Below are 20,118 nucleotides of genomic sequence, written 5' to 3' on the forward strand. Positions count from 1 at the left end.
TACAGAATGTTTAAATTGTATTTGAGTTTCTTTTGGCTGCCAATCAACTAATGATAATACTTTCAAATAGCTTCTAATAAACTCACCCTCCTAAAAATTTTAAATCTTTCCCCATTTGAAAAAAAAAAGTTGCAGAAAAAGTGTTAAATTAAATATCTGACTTGTACATTCTTCCAGATGCAGACTACCACAATAATCTTTTCTACAACACAGTCTATCACTATTCTTGGTTATGACTGTCAGGAAAAGCAGATGAACAAGTACTGACATGAAGTCAGAATATAGCTGAGTGCAGATTTCTGCATGGCTATTAAATGCAGTTTTAAGAACTTTGTTTCTCCATAAATAGACAAATGAATGGTAAACTCATAACTCAAAACATAGGGCCTGTTTCACCACTGCATTACTCCAGTTTTTAATACTAGTTTAACTTCATTTATTTCAGTGGAGTGAAGAAGAGTCAGAAGAGGCTTAGAGTGGGGCAAAGGCTACCTCTGCAGCCCTAGTCCCTTTTTTACACAATGCCTGTTTTTAGGAAGATGAACACAGACTCTACCATGCTCCTGTAGTGTTGAGCCAAGCCATGTGGGAGAGCTTGCAACCATTTTTTTCCACCAGAGGAAGTGGCTTAAAGATACTGGTCACAAGCTCCTTTCATATGAATGCCATTATGAAAGGTTTCTATTTTTTTTTAAAAGCTAACTAGAACACTACATATGTTGCCGAAGACTTTTTTCAAAAATTAACCATTACATTGCTAAATGTCTTTAATTAAGTTAGTTTTATGCATTAATTTTCAAACACGGTCTTAAATTCAGTTATGTACATTTGGGTATCTATTGCAAAAGCAAATTTGAATACTTCCTATAGAAAATTAAGTTTTAGAAGTAACTGCAACTGCTCATTCCTCAAAAGAAATTAATCCAAGATGACTGCTGTGATATCACAGTTCCTCCAGGACTCTTAAAATGTCTGCATTAACTCCTTGATGGTATAACACTGTAAATAGTCTCGTCACAGTCGAGAACATAAAAAACTACACACTTGGTATATTTACACAGAACTGCATATGAATAAGTGCTAAAGTTCAATGAAGAAAGCTACTTATAGTATCTCAGAGGAAATGTGGAGAGCTATCATTGAGCAGCTTCAATATTTTTTAGTGTTATCCTTGGCACAACAGACCTAGAAGAACATCCCACATATTTGTGTTAGATCAATAGAAGTACACTGTATTGAACTGTGCTCCCAATGATACACTAAGGACATACAGCATGACTTCTGGAGTATTTAGATTCTATCCCTCTACATATTATCTTTCTTACCGGAGAAAGGCACATATTTCATAAATAAAAGTGCATCTAATCATACTGAATATTCACAAGGACAAATATATGGTAAAGCAGTTCATAGGAAAACGATGAAAAAATGGAATCCTGTGCCTTTTGATATAATTTTAACATCAAATCTCTTGAAAGGAAATCACTGTTTTTTTTTAAAAAAGAAAGCCCATATTTTGTTTTCCTAAACAATTTATATTTTCTTTATGCTTACATTTTGCAGGCTGATTTTACAAACATAAAAACAAATTGATTAAGTCCTCCCAGAATATAATATTCTTAAAATAATAGTAGTACTCAGAAAAAATATGTAGTTTTATAGAATGTACTGCATGTATTTATTTTGCAAAGTCCTGAAAAGGACAAACATTTTTTTGAAGGTAACAAAAATAGGGTAAGGTTGTGCTTTGAGCCTGTTGATAGCAATTAATTTTTCATAAAATAAATTACATAAAATAAATTAATATTAGATATTTACTTCCTAAAAAATAATATCCTTGAAGAGCACTACACAAGAACTAGGTATTGTAGTAAACATGTATTTTATTGTAAAACACGAAGCCTTACCCTGAATCTCTGAACTTGAAAGCCCTGTTTTTCTGTCATTTTAAGAAAGTGACTGAAGTTGAACTCATCAAGCAGAATATACACAGCAATCCCTCTGGTAGATGCCTCTACAATTTCTCTGAAGATATCCACATCTGTAAACATATCCATAATTATGGCAATGACCTGTTTTTAAAAAAAGAAGAGAAATTACTATAATAATTTAATGTATAAATAGTATTTTTTCATGAACTCAAAATATATAACATTTTACATAGTGCATCTAATGAATTAGTACTCTCTACATGCCAAAAAGCTCTAAGGTTGTTTTTTTTCCATCCAGGATAGTTAACATGGTGCAATTTTTAAGATATTTTGATCCTATCTTTAAGGAAGTACAATAGGGGCTATATGCTTACATTTTCATTGGGCAGGTGACCACTTGCACGACACATTATTTACATACATCAAAGTTTGCCAAAAGGCTGATACAGTGCTTGTGTAGAAAAACAAATGAAAACAAAAAACAGTGAAACCATTACTGTAGTTTGGCTATGGAAAGAAAGACAATGGTATTGTTACTGTAAAAGGCTCTCATTAGTCTTCATCTGTAATACTGTTCTCAGTTTTGGCCACTTGATATAGGAAGAATGCCCCCACCCCAAGACTGTGGGAGGCAATAAGGATGACTCAAGGTTTCATCAGACGGGCCTATTCAGCACTTTTAGCAGATGAAACTCCCACATAATTCAGTAAGGGTCTGGTTGTGTAAGGACTAAGAAATGCTGAATAGAGACCCTTGTTAGGCTTACCATACTGAAAAATAATAGATACTTCTGAATAAGGAAATACAATACCTATTGGTTTGAAGATTTTTGACCAACTGTGCACCAGTTAGCCATCATTGGTGATTTTAGAAAAAATAATATTGAAGTGAGAAAGAGAGGTAGAGAGACAGAATATATGAGTAGCTGTGAGAGAAACTTTTAACCTTTACAGATAATCTCCCAAATCCATTATAGTCTTAATAAAAAGGTTGTACCACATCACTCATAAAAATGACCAAATTCTGCTCGTGTGTGGAAACCTTTCACAGAGTTCAAAGATACTAAGTTTGCTTTACCACAGTCACTAATTTTATTGAACCATCTGTACTTATGATTTTTCATCTTGTAATTGCTATATTTCATCCTTTAGTCTTATCCTAGAACTGAGGACTGAGATATTCAGCTTATTCATAAAATTGGTGAAGCCATGTCATACACATCCAGGCCAGAGTTAATTATTTCTCCAGTGAGCCATCTTCATTACCTTTAAGAGTTTGCTTAGAACTATAAGAATCACTCATAGCAAATATCTAAATGTAACAATGGAAAGATTAATGGCTTCCTGAAATATGATCTAAAGCAAAACCAAGTCATCAAGAAAGATGAGAGAACCATTAAGGAAAACGGCTTTGGGGAGGCCAGAAGATGTGAAACAAAGACAGAGTGTTAAGTTGGCCTGTAATGTAAGTGCTTAGCAGTTAAAATGCTCCCTATAAATTCCATGGGATGGAGAGGAGGTCAATAGCCAGGACTCATGCTGTTCCTCTTTCAAAAATCTTAGATTTCATACCATTCCCATTTTAATTCTTTTTGTAATCAATGTTCATTCTTTTTTTTTTTTTTTTTTTTATTAAGGCAAAACAGTATTAAGCTAAGCTGTACTATACTGTGGTACCGCATTTGGATAGCCTAAAGCTTCTGGCAGCTGAAAACTCATACAATCTCTAGTTTTGAGAATGTGTGCACTGAATAAAGAGTTTAACAGAGGGCATGGCCTTACAATATCCATGCTTTTAGTCTCTGTAGATTGTGGGACATCCTGGTAAAGAGCCAGCCCTACCATGTCTTCTTCTCTGTCCTGCCCATGCCTTCCTTGCAGCATAACTGTCTCAGACACCATTGGTTCCTCTAATGAGGCTGTCAACTTCCTCATCTTGGAGTGGGTAAATGCCACACAACAGAAGTTAAGGCTGCAAGGATTTCCCCAAGAAAATATATCAATACAGGGTTGTTGGATCCTATCACTCCTCCTCTATAGACCAGCAGCCCGCTAAGCCCATGGAGCCTCAACCATGCAGAGGCTTCAGCAAACTATGGGATGCAATCCTTTGGATATTATAGTATAAACAGGAGTATACTGAATAGAATAGAGAGGTTATATTACCGCTGTATACATCACTTGTGAGAGCACTTCTGTGTCCAGTTCTGGTGCCCACATTTTAAAAAAAAAAAAAAATTGAAAAGTAGAGAATTTAGAGAACAAGGATCTGAGGTTTGGAAAGCCTTCCTTACAGTAAGAGGCTTAAGGAACTTGACCTACTTAGATTATTGAAGAGAAATATAAAAGGTGACTAAAGATATCACAACTATTTACTGTAGGAAAAAGATATCAGATGGCTCTTTAATTTAGCACCCAGGGGCATAACATGATCCCGTGACTGGAACCTGAAGCTTGAAATTCAAACAGCAAATAAGCAGTTCATTTTTAACAATGAGGATAATAAAGCATTTGAGCAACTTACCAAGTGGTGGTTTCTCCATTATGTGAAATCTTTAAATCAAGATTGGATGTCTTCTAAAAAAAATGCTCTTGTTCAATCATAGGTTATTGGGTTTGACACAGGAATTACTGGCTGAAATTCTATGGCGTGTTATGCAGGTAAGACTAGCAGAGATTCATAGATTCAAAGACTCCAAGGCTAGAAGGGAGTATTGTGATCATTTAATCTGACCTCCTGTATAACACAGGCCACAGAACTTCCCCAAAATAATTTCTAGAGCAGATCTGTTAGTAAAACATCTAATCTTGATTTAAAAGATGCCAGTGATGGAGAAATCCACCACAACCCTTGGTAAACTGTTCTAATGGTTAATTACCCTCACTGTTAAAAATGTATGCCTTATTTCCAGTCTCAATTTGTCTAGCCTCAACTAGACATTGGATTGGATTATACCTTTCTTTGCCACACTGAAGAGACAATTAGCAAATACAGTGGAGTCGCATCTTACACAGGGGTTAGGTTCTAAAGTCAGCGTGTAAGGCAAAAATCGCGTAGTCAAAATTACCCTTAAATTGCCCATAAAGTACAGTATACTGTACATGGTTTTGTGTATACAACCCTGTACAGTAATATGTATAAATGTATAATGTACACAGTAATGTACAGTATATAATAAAGAGTACATATGCAAAATATAATCTTACAGTACTGTATTTTTAATTACAGGGGGTAATTACAGGGGGTTGTCAGGGCTTGATGTCAATCCAGGAGACAGAGGTGACGGAGAGCTTGGGTGATGGAGAGCGAGTCGTAGACGAAGTGGTTGGCTCTGGTTCAGGTTGAGAAGATGATTGCGTAGGCTCATCTGCTGCTGGTTGTTTTTCCTTGAAAAACATGGTGATCGGCAACTGTCGCTGTTGTCTCTTGAGCTGCTCAAACATTTCTTGATACAGTCTCAAATCGTCCGTAATACTATGTGTGATTTTGAGACTTCATTCCATAGAGGGATCGTATTCAGAAATTAAATCATTCAAGTGTTTCGCTGCTTGGAACACTTCAGCAAATTTATGAAGATTCCAACTTGCTGGCTCTTCCTGTTCGTCATCATCATCTTCGTCTTCTGTAGATGATTTTATCAGTTCCTCTAACTCTTCGTTAGTCAATGTTTCTCTATGGCTCTCAATTAATTCTTCAATTTCCTCCTCAAGGATGTCGACGAAGCCATCACCACCCACTTGCCTGGCCACCTGAACAATGCATTTCACTTCTTTGTCAATGGTCGGGAAACCCTTAAAATCATTCACACATTCTTTCCATAGGTTTTGCCAACATGCATTGACTGTTTCAGGTTTGATTGCATCCACTGCCTGTTTAATATAAGTGATGCAATCGGCAATGTTGAAGGACTTCCAACACTCCATCACATTAAGATTGGAATCAGCATCCATAGTGCTACGTATCCATGAGAATGTAAGCCTCATATACGTGGCCTTGAAACAGCGAATCATGCCTTGGTCGAGAGGTTGGAGGATGGAGGTGGTATTGCGGGGGGAGAAAGACGACTTCAACGTCATTATGTGCAAACCGGAGTGCCGCACGGTGGCCAGGAGGTCTACGATCAGCAACACTTTAAAGTCAAGTCCTTCCTCTTTGAAGTACTGCTTGACCTCCGGAATGAAACACTTGTGGAACCAATCCAGAAATAATGCTACCGTCACCCAAGCCTTTTTATTTGATTGCCAGAACACAGGCAGGAGATTTTTGTTCTTGCCTTTCAGTGCACGGGGATTTGCAGCCCTGTAGAGCAAGCCTGGCTTTATTAAATGCCCAGCCGCATTGCCACAAAGCAACACAGTCACATGGTCTTTAGCTGCTTGTCTTTCTGATTTCGAAATGTAAGTGCGGTTGGGCATTTTTTTCCAGAAGAGCCTAGTCTCGTCAGCATTAAAAACTTGTTCTGGAAGATAGCCCTTTTATTCTAAGATTTTCATTAATTGTTCGGGGTAGGCTTTTGCTGCCTCGTCATTGGCAGATGCAGCTTCACCAGTAGTCTAGACATTTTTGAGGTTGAAGCAGTTCCTAAAACTGTTAAGCAAACCTTGGCTGGCTTTGAATTCCTTCTCATCAGAAGGCTGTCCCTCTTTGGCAGGAGGTTTGAACAACGCATAGAGGCTAAGAGCCTTTTCTCGCAACATGTTGCCATCGATAGGCACACGTTTACGGTTCCTGTCCTCCAGCCATAAGTTTAATGCCTTTTCAGTCTTCACTAAAGTCACGCACCTAGCTCATCACCGTAGCAGTTATTGGAGCACTTGATGCCACGGCTCGACAAATTTCTCTCTCTCGAATCTTGATGGCACGGATGCTAGATTCGTTGCAGCCATATTTACGTGCCACGTTGGAGATCGAGATACCGTCTCTCAATAAGTCCAACACAGCCAGGTTTTCCTCCAGCGTTGGAACAGATCACTGTTTTTTCGGTTGAGCACCAGATGAAGTAGTTGGCTTGCGTTTAGGGGTCATGTTGTATGAAAAATATGTATCTTTTAACACTAGAATCACACTCAGCACAGTGAGATGCTCACACTATGAGAGGCACGTGGGAACTGAGACCGACTGAGGGAACAGCAGATTCACGTCTCCCATCCCACGCTCACTCCGGGGAATATGCTCATTGGGTGGAATTGCCCGCACTATTTACAATTTGTGGCTGCCGGAAAAAATCTCCCCCAGCATCTCCCCTCTGGTGGCCCTTACCGAGCTCTCAGCCCTCTCCCTCAGAGCAGTGAGCAGGGGCGTGGCCTCGGCCAGAAGAGGCAGGGCCTTCGCCAGAAGAGGTAGGGCAGGGGGCTAGCCTCACTGAGGAGACGATTTACCCCCTCACCCATGTTCCCCATATCGGTACTTATAGACTGTGATCAAGTCTCTTTGTTAAGCTAAACAGTTTGAGTTCCTTGAATCTAACACTATAAGGCATGTTTCTAATCCTTTAATCATTCTCATGGCTCTTCTTTGAACCCTCTCCTGTTGATCAACATCCTTCTTGAATTGTGAACACCAGAACTGGACACAGTGCTCCAGCAATGGTCACACACAAGTTCCAAATACAGAGGTGAAGTGACCTCTCTACTCCTACGAGATTACCCTGTTTATCCATCTGTAATAGTCCGGTGCGGGGGCCGTGCCCTCTCAGGGGCCGTCGGGAGCCAGTCCGCCTCACTACACGGTCCAAATTGGTCCTCGGGTTCTAAAGGTCTCGGGGTTCCGCCCCTCAGGCAGGGGCTAAACAAAAGGCACACGGCCTCTGCAAGGCTACAGCCCTCCGTCAGGGCTGGGCAGCAACCCCGTTCAGGGGGGCTCAGGTCCGTGTAGCCGGAGCTGAGCACTAACAAGGTCAGGAAGCCCAGGCCCTTAGTCAGGGCGGGGCAAGCAACCAATAGTTCAGGGGGGGCTCAGGTCCGTGTAGCAGGAGCTGAGCACTAACAAGGTCAGGAAGCCCAGGCCCTTAGTCAGGGCGGGGCAAGCAACCAATAGTTCAGGGGGGGCTCAGGTCCGTGTAGCAGGAGCTGAGCACTACCAAAGTCAGGAAGCCCAGGCCCTTAGTCAGGGCGGGGCAATAAACAATAGTTCAGGGGGCTCAGGTCCTTGCGGCAGGAGCTGAGCACTAACAAAGTCAGGACGCCCAGGCCCTTAATCAGGGCGGGGCAATAAACAGTAGTTCAGGGGGCTCAGAACCTTGTAGCAGGAGCTGAGCACTAACAAAGTCAGGACGCCCAGGCCCTTAGTTCGGGCGGGGCAACAGACAATAGTTCAGGGGCTCAGGTCCTTGCAGCAGGAGCTGAGCACTAACAAAGTCAGGACGCCCAGGCCCTTAGTCAGGGCGGGCGACAAACAATAGTTCAGGGGCTCAGGCCCTTGTAGCAAGAGCTGAGCACTTTGGGGCAGTCCGGGCCCTAGGCAGGGAGGAGGAGAGACTGCCACCCGGCGTGGGGTGGCAGGGGGGAACACAGGCCCACCCACTCCACTGTGTTCCAGCCCGGGGCCCTATCCGCAGCAGTCCGTCTGCCACGGGGTCAGTGGGGATCCTGACCGCAACACACTGACATCGGTTCGGGGTCTGCTATTCCCGGGCCACTTCCCATCTCCTCCTCCTCCATAGGTACCTGCTCATCGCTGGGCTCGGCAGCGGGGTCCCACACCATGGGCTCCTCGGCTTGCTGAGGGCTGTCTAGGTCGGGCCGCTCCTCCGGTCTCGGGTCAGGGGGCCGCTCGGGCCGCTCCTCGGGGTACCTGGCTCTGGGGAGGCTCGGTCCGTCGGCATCCAGGTACCTGGCTCTGGGGAGGCTCGGTCCGTCGGTGTCAGGGTACCTGGCTCTGGGGAGGCTCGGTCCGTCGGCGTCAGGGTACCTGGCTCTGGGGAGGCTCGGTCCGTCGGCGTCAGGGTACCTGGCTCTGGGGAGGCTCGGTCTAGCAGGAGCCCGAGCAGGAGCGTCTGTCCTCTCCGGCTGCTGGGCTCCAACTGAGTGCTGGGGCCTGGCTTTTATACTTCCTGTCCCGCCCCTTGACTTCCGGGGGGCGGGAACAGGTGGCGGTGGCTCCGCCCACTTGGGTGCCTGTTCCGGTTCCTCTCTCTCAGGGGCCGTCGGGAGCCAGGCCGCCTCACTACACCATCCAAGGATCATATTAGCCTTTTTGGCCACAGCTTCCCACTGGGAGCTGATGTTCAGCTGATTATCCACCACAATCCCGAAATCTTTTTCAGAATCACTGCTTCCCTGGACGGGTCCCCCATCCATCCTGCAAGTATGGCCTCCTTTCTTTGTTCCTAGATGTATACATTTACTTACATTAAAAGGCATATTATTTGCTTGCACCCAGCTTACCAAGTGATCCAGATTTCTCCGTGTCAGTGACCTGGCCTCTTCATGATTCACCACTCCCCCAGTTTTTGTGTAATCTGAAAACTTTATCAGTGATGATTTTGTGTTTTCTTCCAGGTCATTGATAAAAATGCTAAATTGAATAGGGTCAGGAACCAATCCCCGAGACACCCCACTAGAAACACAGCTGCTCAATGATGATTCCCTGTTTAATATTACATTTTGAGAACATTACATAATGGTTCATCTGGCTTCAAATCTATTAATATTCCTTGAATTTCTGGTTCTTTGCACACATGGGCCCCCCTCCACACAGGAGGTGCAGTTTTGTTATTTAATTAGAGATTAAGACTTGGCAAAAACACTGAGGATTACACATTTAATTAGTATGTTAATTTGTTTGAAGCTCTACTGATAGCATTAGCAGCTTTATTTATATTCTTCATCAGTTTCAAAGTACTGAATTTGCTGTTGTGTTTTAAATTGTTTTTAAAAGCTCATCTGCAGAAATAATTTCTATGCTAATAGTAGTAGCAAGAAGTCACAAAACAGTGAGATCTACTAAGGGAGAGGGCAGAGGAAGAAGTGATACAAATTCAAAACATATACAGCAAGTCATAAAATTGTTCGTTGCACAAATGCTGTACAGAACAATGTTATTTTGAGTGAATTGATACATATCCTGTTGTAAAGGAATTCCCCATAATCTGAGTAGTACTTAAAAGTATACTGCAGTGTTTACCTATAAACTGTCATTGTTCTTTTTGAAACACTTTATAATCCTTGAAAACAGAAGTCTCTTCTGAAACAAATGGTTATGTTCATTTTGTAAAATGTACAAAGGTTATTCAAATTTTACAATAGATACTGAATGATTTAAACTGTACTTTCCAGCCAAACACTGCCAGAATTTTATGACTTCAGCAGAAATCTTTACACATCTTTTCAAAATTGTTGGCACTCAGCAATAAAAAGTGACCTTGAACCGAAAACAACTAAGCATTCTTCATTGTCAGAGGAGGAAGGTAGTTGACTGGGTAGGCAAAACTGCTCACAGAGAAAACAGAAAATTGAACTGCTCCCAATGATTAGATAGTAATCATTGGGAGCAGTTCAATGATTCCTGAAAATCACTACTCCTATAATTTATGTTGAAAATGACTACTCCTATAATTTATGTTTATTTTCTCCCGTAGTATTCAAATTAAAAAAATCTATATTTGTCATAGATTAGGCATACAAATGTACCCACTCCCACACATTTGCTACTGTCTTATATATTTTCTAAATGGTGCATGGGTTTTCAATAGGTAAGGCCAAATTGGCTCTCAGTTACATCATTACAAATATGTAACTCCACTGAAGTCAATAGGCACAAAAATTTTCCCATTTAAACAAACAGTTTTCATTGACTTTTCAGAAGGTACCATCAGACCCATGTTTTATAATCTACATTTACAACAGTGAAAGAAACAGAGCAGAATTAGACTCATAGTACATGAGTAAAATGTCACATTACTTAAAAAAATTAGATAAGTTTAAATAAGTTTGCAATGATAAGAAAAAACATTTTCGCTGAATAGTGCTTTGGTTTTAGGTAATGAAATGAAATATATCAGCTTAAAGCAAAATAAGTGTCTTTAAAGTGTAACCCTTCTGCCCATCTAAGGTGGCAGCAACAAGGGCCGGGTTCTGTATCTAGGGGTTCCGTTTCAATAACACAATGCAAAACCGGCTCGAGCCCCCACCCAGTGACCTGGGACAATTACATACCACCCCCCTGGGTACCTCTAAGAGGCAACACTTCCCCTCTCGCAGGCACGGAGTCTGAGTGTAGCAGAAAATGTTTAATAACATGAGGTAAACGACATCAGCATAAAATTGGAAAAACACCACAAACAGGATTCATAACACAAACCATGAGCCAAACCCACCCCAGCAAATGGGGCTGTGTCCTTTCCCTTTGGTTCTTGAATCCAGCAACCCAAAAATCACCCAGAGTCCCCAAAGTCCAACACCCCCAAAGTCTCTTGGGTCCAGCAACCCCCAAAGTCTCTGTCCCTGGTCAGTGCAGCCCCAGAGTAAAAAAGGGGGGGGCACGCAGGGTGTTAAGGGGCACCTTACGTGATCCAAGGCTGGCCAGCCGTCTGTTTCTCCGTGGGGGTTCCGCCGCAGCCTTTACCACGAGCCAGTCCACTTTCCTGCCATCCCACGAACTGCTCCGCTCTACAAGCTGCTCCGCTCCGCTCACCGACCTGTGAGCCGTTCCAGCCGTCCCCGCAAACAGCTCCGCTCGCCGTTCCTTGGGCCACTCCAACCGGCCCCGCAAGGCTCCACGCCGCTCACTGCTCCTCCAGTCGTCCCCACAAATTGCTCCACCAGCTGCTGAGCAATATAGCTTCAGGCTCCCCCACTAGTTAACACAGCACTCAGTGATCTCAGCTCTTAATAACATCAGCTCTTTTGTGATTTCAGCTCTTAGTGATTTCAGCTCATAGTATAGTAGGGGAGCCCCAGTGCTGGTGCACCATTGGCCCAAAGTGAATTCAGCTCAGCAGCCTGTAACTAGACTCCTAAGGGAATCAAAGTTAGCTCTGACATTCAACAGTGGAGAGAGGAGGCGGTGCAATTGGTGTTTCAAACCCTCAGAGGGGGCCCATACCATCAGGTACAAATACCTGTCCCCATCCTCTCTCAATTCACTGGGTTTTGTAACCCATGGCCCTTGTCAAGCAAGTGCTACTTAGGTAATGGTGAAGGACTCACTCAGTCCTTCTGTCATACAACAGTTCCACTGGCCTTGATTCACAGAATCAGGGTAACAAAACTTTATTCTTCCTGCCCCAATAATAGAGAAACTGGGGATCCCACACCAGCCAAAGTAACCACTTTCAGTTGCTGTGTTTCATGCCAGGCGAGTGGGTGTGCCTATGCAAACAAGATCAGCCCCTGGAGTTCTTTTCCACACTCGCCATAATTCATCACCAGATGTCAGGGTAGAGCTCATCCTGACTCTGCTTACAAAAGTGACATAGTATCTGGACACAGTATTTCAAACGAAGGTCTGGTCTACACTACACGTCAACCTAACTCCGTAAGCGTCTACACTACAAGGTTGCTCCTGCCAATGTATGTGACCCACTACACCCAAGGCCGGCTCCAGGTTTTCTGCCGTCCCAAGCGGCGGAAAAAAACAAACAAAAAAGCCGATCCGCGGCACTTCTGCTGCAGCTCGGCGGTGGGTCCTTCACTCCCTCTCTTCCTCTTTGGCGGCACTTCGGCGGCAGCTCAAAGAGGAAGAGAGGGACTGAGGGACCTGCCGCAGAATTCCCACCGAAGACCCGGACGTGCCGCCCCAATAGCGGATGGAGTGCCGCCCCTTTGTATTCGCCGCCCCAAGAACCTGCTTTCTTAGCTGGTGCCTGGAGCCAGCCCTGACTACACCAACCTACTAACTCCACCCCTGCAAGAGGGGTAGAGCTTAGATCGATGTAGTTAGGGCAACACAGTGTCCCTGTAGACACTGTTACTTACATCGTCTGTTGGCTTTCGGCTGTTCACAGCTGGAGCCCTCCACCCTGGGGCTGACAGCCCAAGCTGTCATTCCCATGTGGGGCTCACCATTGGAGCCCCCCGTGCCACTGCAGTGCTGTAAGTGTAGAGAAGCTCTCAGTACCGTAAAAGTACCAGAACATGTTAATAAAAGATTCACAGCTCTCTCCAATAAAAACCAAAATGCATTTCTCTGATAATGGTTTGAATATAGGAAACGATGTCTTCCTAAATAATAGATACTCCCATTGTTAAGATTTAAAATCTCTCTGACAAGTGCCAATTGTAAAGAAAGACAGGTATGTGCATGTTTTGAAGGTTAAAATAGCCACATTTTTTATTAAAATAACCATACAAAATTGAACTTAACAGCTGGCAGGCAATCCTTGCCAAACTTGACCCATATGTATTGTTCCTCTGCACTGTCATTTGACCCCGGTTAGCCAGCTGATGACTGTAACCCATGCTGTGGCCTAATTCAGTTGATCTACCATGCATTGGGGTCAGCCTTGGAGATTGGTACGTTGGGCCTAGCTGCACTCCTCTTACTTGATGAAAATGGTTAAGGCCTTATTAAATGCATACTGTTATGAGGTCCATGTGAAATGAGATGCACAGTCCAGTTCCTAGTGTGTAAAGTAACCATATCACCAAAAAAGATCCCACTAGCACAACTGATAATAATTAGCTGTTAGTCTCAAAAATAGGTTAAAAAAAAGCCAAGATAAACATTTGTAAGCAATTCTCTCTCCTTTTTTAAGATGTTGAAATTAATGAAAACTGTCATTGAAATGGCAAAAATTGAAAATTTTGAAGATGCCTTAGGTTTAATGGACACCAAATCTAAATCCTGTCATTCAGCTAGTCATTCAAGGTTAGGGGTTGAGACACATTGGTAGGGTACGGCATAGGAGTTTTCACTGCCCTGCTGGATCCATTCTGTAAATAACCGATGACTTCACTCTCCTGGACTGTTCATCCAACTCCTGTCACAAATGGGGTGACCAGACAGCAAATGTTAAAAATCGGGACAGGGGGTGGGGGGTAATAGGAGCCTATATAAGAAAAAGACCCAAAAATCGGGACATCTGGTCACCCTCGTCACAAACAATAAATTCACTTTGAAAAAATGGATACCTTGTGAAGGCTACTTTTTTAAGCCTTCTGGCACATGAACAGCAGAGAAGACTCTGATTCAGCTGCTTCTTTTGTTCATGCTTTACTGGAAAGGGCAACCCGCAAGGTATCAATAAACTAGTAGGAACACTCAAGACCTATCTTCACTGCAACACCGTACACTAGTTCCTTGTAGTATACACTAGCCCTACACTGTGACAGAAATACATGAGTGTACAGCCCTTCAGGAAACTCTGGGAAAGCAAATAATCTGCTTGTCCAGCAAAGAAATCAGGAAGGGCCCAGTTTGAAGTAAAATCTGATGGGGAAAGCACTTTGCTGACCTTTTAAAGGCTCTAGTTTTAGGGGTTCCTGAGAGCCAATAAAGAGCCAACACAACCTAGCAGATTACAAATTCAGATTTAGAAAACAAGAGGGTGTGTGTGTGGAGGTACTTAAAAGGCAGGGAACCTCTGACCTATGAATGTAAAGGTAACTGAGTGAACCCCAAAATCAAGGAGGAGATGGAAAGAAACTTTCCAAGATCTAATGCCCTTAATGGCCAAACTCGGGGAGTCCCTGGATAATCTAGCCCTGGCCCAGCTACTACCATACCTATCTAGCTTGCTGATGATGGGCCAAATTCAGGAACCACAATCTCTGATTTAGGGTTAGCTGATACCTTTCCCAACAGCAGGTGATAAGACTAGCTGATCCCATTCCAGGACGAACTTTATTGTCAAGAACTCTGATCAGGATGTTGTGCTTGTCATAGTCCTTTGGAGGGATTCACAGCCACTAGAAAGAGACCTTTCCTTCACCCTCTTCTCTGATGACCATTAGACCCAACCAACAAACTACTAGTGCTGGGCTAGTGCCCAGGGAGGAACAGATGACACTGATCAGTTTCCTGACCACGCTAGTGCAAGTAGTAACTTTGCTATATTTTAATAATAAAATTAAATTTTTTCTTACAGCAGACATGTATTAAAGTATAATCTGTTTAAAACCACAAAGAATATGTTTAGAATGATTAAAGTTAGAAGCTTTATTCTGTACTGCTAATTTTTTAGTACATAATACACATTATAAAACCTTGTTACTCTGTAAAAGGCCTGTGCACTGAAGTCATGGGAAATTTAAGCTCAGCAAGGAGTGCTGAATAGAGCCCTAAATATTGTTTAATGTTATTATTCTTTATCATTATAAAGCCAATATGGGTGGACATAGCCATACTTTAATATGTTTATTCACTGCTAATTCACTGAGTGTTTGCATTTTCAAGGTCTCAGTTAAAGGAATGTGTTATAAATCTGAATAGAATTAACAATTATCCACTGAACTATACTTTCAAGTGTTTTAGTTGCTTGCTTTTAGCATGCCTTTACCCATTTTCCTCAATAAGAAATAAAATCCAGTTATTACATTAGGAAAAATACATGATTTTCTCTGATTACGAATAATTCTTAAATATTCAAATACTGAGATCATAACAACATCATTAAAAACTTATTTCACGGAAGAGGAAGGTATTGAAGCACATACCGTGAAAGGCATTGTCTTCTCCTGGCAGAACCTTACACTGCAGGTCTCCACCTATGGAAAGTCAGCTGGAGTAGAAATGCATGGCACAACCTGCCTATGACTGCCTCTGCCAGTAGTCTATAGCCAGCAGGTGTAGTGCCAAAAAAAAAGGGGGGGGGGATGGGGGGGGGGACAAGCCAGGAGGGTGTTGGGCTGGCCAAGAGATACGTTGATTCACTGCATCTTGCAGGCTTCCTCCACTGCTCGGGCTCGTATGGATCTCCAACTGGATTGTTAATGCTACCCTAACTCTGGGGTGAATCTTCCCTCTGGCTGTGTCTGAATCTGGCCTATAGGAGCTAACATCAGGCAACAATCTAAGACTCTTGCAATACAGTATAACAATAACCCACAACAGAGTGTGTATTAGCAGGCTATTAGTGCACTGCTTGGGTGCATTGTGTTACCTTGAAGTGTACAAACTGTTTACTAATGCCCAACCTGGAGTGCCTTACTGCTAGTAATTTTATGTTAATTTTTTAAAATTAAACATAGGTTGGGGTGGTTTATGCAACATATCCTTCCATTACAAAAAAGTAGTTTGAAACCAATAGATTCTGCACCTGTTTATCTCAGGACTGATTGATCTCCCAGTGCCTGGTTGAAACTCCAAGGAACATGATTTACCAGAATATAAGCATCATGTTTAGTGGAATTCTAACAACAAAATGGATGAATATGATCAACTCTCCTAAAACAACTGTGGAAAAACAGGATAATGCTCATAGGCCACAATCTCTGCTGACTTACAACTTATGCAACATCCATTAAGTTAATGTCATTGCATGAAGTAAATCAGGACCAAATTTGGCTCCATTTATTCAAATTTAATGTATTCTAATTGGTTCTGCATAAAAGCTGAAAACAACAAATCATAGTCAAGAAATATACTTCTACCTGTATACTGCTTCATTCTTTAGAAGGAATTTCCATCATCCATTAAAATCCACTGGAGTGAAGTCTGGGACCCAACTTTAAACAGAAAACTAACTACACTAACAGAAACAACACAACACCCTCCCAACCTCCTCTCTCTCTCCTCCTCCCCTCATCTCAAAAAAACTCCCTAATACTTTCTGTTCTGTAAATATTAAATGTACACAAAATCCAGCAACAATGCCTGCAGGGTAGAATTAGGTCAATCCCTTATTCTAATCACCCTACAAAAAGAACATAAAACTTCTGATACTGCCTCAAAGCATCAAATACTGCCTCGACTACAAAGCATCACAGAATCAAACAATAAATCTAAATGAAAGTGTAATAAACTCATAACATTATGTCTCACTTATCCTCTCAAACAGTGATTCAAACAAACTCATCCATGAATGAATAGTATTCATGAGACTAATGACACCAATAAATGTGTAACTGGAAGAAAAAGGAACAGTTAGAACCCTACAGATCTCCACACATCTCATCACTGCCGAATGTGCGAAGCTAAGGCTGACTCTTACAAAATACAGATTCCATGACCATAAACTACAGATTAAAACTGGGAAACCCAGAGTGCAGAGGAATGATTGTGCAACCAATGTGACTAGGATTTATATGTAGAGAAATTCTCTACTCTACTGTCCAAGACACATTTGAGAAAGATATTTCATTGAATTATTAGAAATGCTAAAATACTTTCTATAAAAATAGAGAAAAAATATTGCATTACTCCTGGCAGAAAGGAAAGAGATAGCAGAAATAGCATCAGCCAAATTTGACAAGGATATGGGATAAAATCTCAAACATACTAAGAAGATCTGACCTCCAAATTGTATCTGCCTTTCAAATAATTGAGGGGCTCTGTCATTTTCTCACTTTGGCAGCACTTCTGCAGCTCAACATGCCAATAAAGCACTACTGAAATGAACTGTGCTCTTCTACGGCCTGCATTACAATATTACAATAAATGAGGAGAGGACCAAGATTAGCCCATTCAGAAATGTAATTACAGTATTACAGCTCTATTCTGAATAGTGCAGCTCTATTCTGAATAGTGACTGTAAAAATGGCCTTATGTAGTTCCATGCTTACTATCTCTCTGTGATTCTGGACCAAATCTCTTTGGTTTACAAATAAAAAAAAGTGTTTCTATGTTAGCTGCCAGCCCTGCTAACTCAGCTCTGAAAATTAAGCAAGATTCTTTCCAACTTGTACATTATTTGTGGTAATAAAGGTTCTATAGGCTAAATTAGCCTCTCAGTTAGACCACACCATGTCTTAAAATTATGTCTTCAACAATACCTGTTCAAATCCATTGCCTTTCTAGGGAAAATATGCTGTTTTGCAAATATTTAAAAAAAAAATTACAGTTGTTTCTCTGAAAAGCCTACCACTTCTATGCTCTGGAGTAGGGATTTGAAATTTTTGCAGGGGGGACTGCACTGGTGTCAGGGATATGTCTTTTTCTTTCTGCAAACCCCTTCCTCATTCACTTATACACCCTCCAACTTCTGCAACAAATAAGGGAGGAGTCCTACAGAGAACAGTCTCCTTCACTATACAACCCTGATTCATTCCCAGGGCACTGTCCCTCCTGTGCACTGAATGAGGCAGAGGTCTTCCAGAAAGAATAGTATGTGACCATGTAATTAAAGAATATCATAATGCACATGTGGCCAGAGGGCCAAATTAAGGTTGCACAGGCAACTGTAAATATGACATTTCCTAACTTTTGAGTGCTTGACTGTGCAAGCTAAATAAAATTATCTTAATGTAGTAGGATCTTTACGTAAATTATTTTTAGGAAACACTAAACCAATTTATTATGCTCAGCAGGATCTGAACCTTGAGCCTTCAGCACCACAGCAAACTGCTGCTACTGGAGGTACAGGACTAACTACACAAATTAGCAGCACAAGAAGGCTGCTAGTCCAGAGGGTACATGGGTCACTGGGACCACATGCTCAATCTGGAGGATGGTCAAGAGGGGCCTGGCCTGAGTATCTTTGCCCCCAGGAATCAGGGAAACTCCTGTCCCATGTAGCGCTTCCAGAAGGGTAGATGGGATGCGGAGGTCCTATGCTAGGTTCAGGTGATGAGATTAGGGGGAAGCTCAGCCCCTTACCCGACTGCTACAGTTGATCGAGTAGCTCCTAGATATTCCTAATGCAGCGTATGCTACTGCTGCTGCTTTGGTGACACTGGAAGACAGCAGAATTTATTCAGCTCTTCAGAATGTTCTGATTCAGTTGCTATTTTGGCAGCCTGCCAAAGTTTTCCTACAAACAACAGAAATTAAGTTGCAATTTTTAATAGTTTATAATTCAGCTAAACCAAAATGGAATTACAAGGGACAAAGACGAGTTAGGAACAATAAATAAATGGATTGTTACCAGCTCCCCCTAAAATATGTTAATGTTTGTGTTATGAGTATACAGTACCAAAATTTATAGGATGTGTAATCTGCCTGAATCAGTGTTATGAGAACCTTACATTTTATTTTAAATTTGTATATTTATACATAAGATTTTGTATTTTAATGTAGAGACTGTTCAAAATGCATAATTATACACATCTACACTATAAATTTTGATAATTTTCTCAAAGTATCTGCAGTAGTTACAGCATGCTATACAGTAATCTCTTACCACATTTCAACTTTGAAGTTGCTAGAGTATTAGAGCTGTACCACTAACAAACAAACAACCAGAACAGCTGATACAAAAGCACAGGGGGGTTGGAATTTTAGTTCATTATATGCTTTTCAGTTAAAAAGATTGAAAGATTTGGCATTTGTTTACCTCCTCCCCTTCAGTTCACATCTCTGATTGATCTGTTGGTCATTATATAAAATTTGCAGGTGTTCCTTTGTTCTCTTTTGAACAACTTGTTATTAACCTTTCAGATTTGAGTTTGACATATTAATTCAAATTACCTATTCCCAGTTAATGTTATTTTTTTTAAAAAGTGGACTTTAGTGAAAGAGATTATACTATTAAAATAAAAAACAAATTAGAATAATACTGTATTACTATAATATAGACCCCGATTTCAGAAATACTTATGCATCTGCTCAACTTTACTCCTGTGAGTTGTTCCTATTGATTTCAATGGGATTTCTCAGGACAGGGAAGTTAAGCACACAAGTGTTGCCAGGGTGAGGGCTGTAGCCCTTGTTTCAACTTTAAATGGTGTGTCTAACTTTAAAGATGTGAATAGGCCCACTGAAGTCAACAGGACTTTTAGCTCTTGTGCTTAAAGGTAAGCATGTGCTTATGTAACTTGCTGAACTGGGATCATAGTTCTCAATTTTCCCAGCACTTTGGAGGACAGGATTAGAATTCAAAATGACCTTGACAAATTGGAGAATTGGTCTGAAATCAACATGATGAAATTCAATAAAGACAAATGCAAAGTACTTCACTTAGGAAGGAAAAATCAAATGCACAACTACAAAATGGGCTATGTGGGAGTATTGCTGAAAAGGATCTGGGGGTGATAGGGGATCATAAACTGAATGAGAGTCAATAGTGTGATGCAAAAAAAGATTAATACCATTCTGGCATGTATTAACAGTAGTATCATATGTAAGACATGGGTGGTAATTATCCTGTTC

The 20,118-nt window shown here is 41.5% G+C and overlaps 1 protein-coding gene across 2 annotated transcripts in view; it reads right to left on the minus strand.

Annotated features, from left to right (window-relative positions):
* Positions 1–20,118, minus strand: part of FAM83B (family with sequence similarity 83 member B) — a 73,636-nt gene that overhangs the window by 19,030 nt on the left and 34,488 nt on the right. For both annotated transcript variants that reach the window (XM_024216501.2, XM_024216500.2), the window contains exon 2: positions 1,908–2,072. In XM_024216501.2, coding sequence (XP_024072269.2) covers positions 1,908–2,072 — 165 coding nt within the window. The remainder of the gene's footprint in view (positions 1–1,907; positions 2,073–20,118) is intronic.

The sequence above is a fragment of the Terrapene carolina genome, unplaced genomic scaffold, assembly GCF_002925995.2.
Source record: "Terrapene carolina triunguis isolate 2854851 unplaced genomic scaffold, T_m_triunguis-2.0 Scaffold42, whole genome shotgun sequence".
NCBI lineage: Eukaryota > Metazoa > Chordata > Testudines > Emydidae > Terrapene > Terrapene triunguis.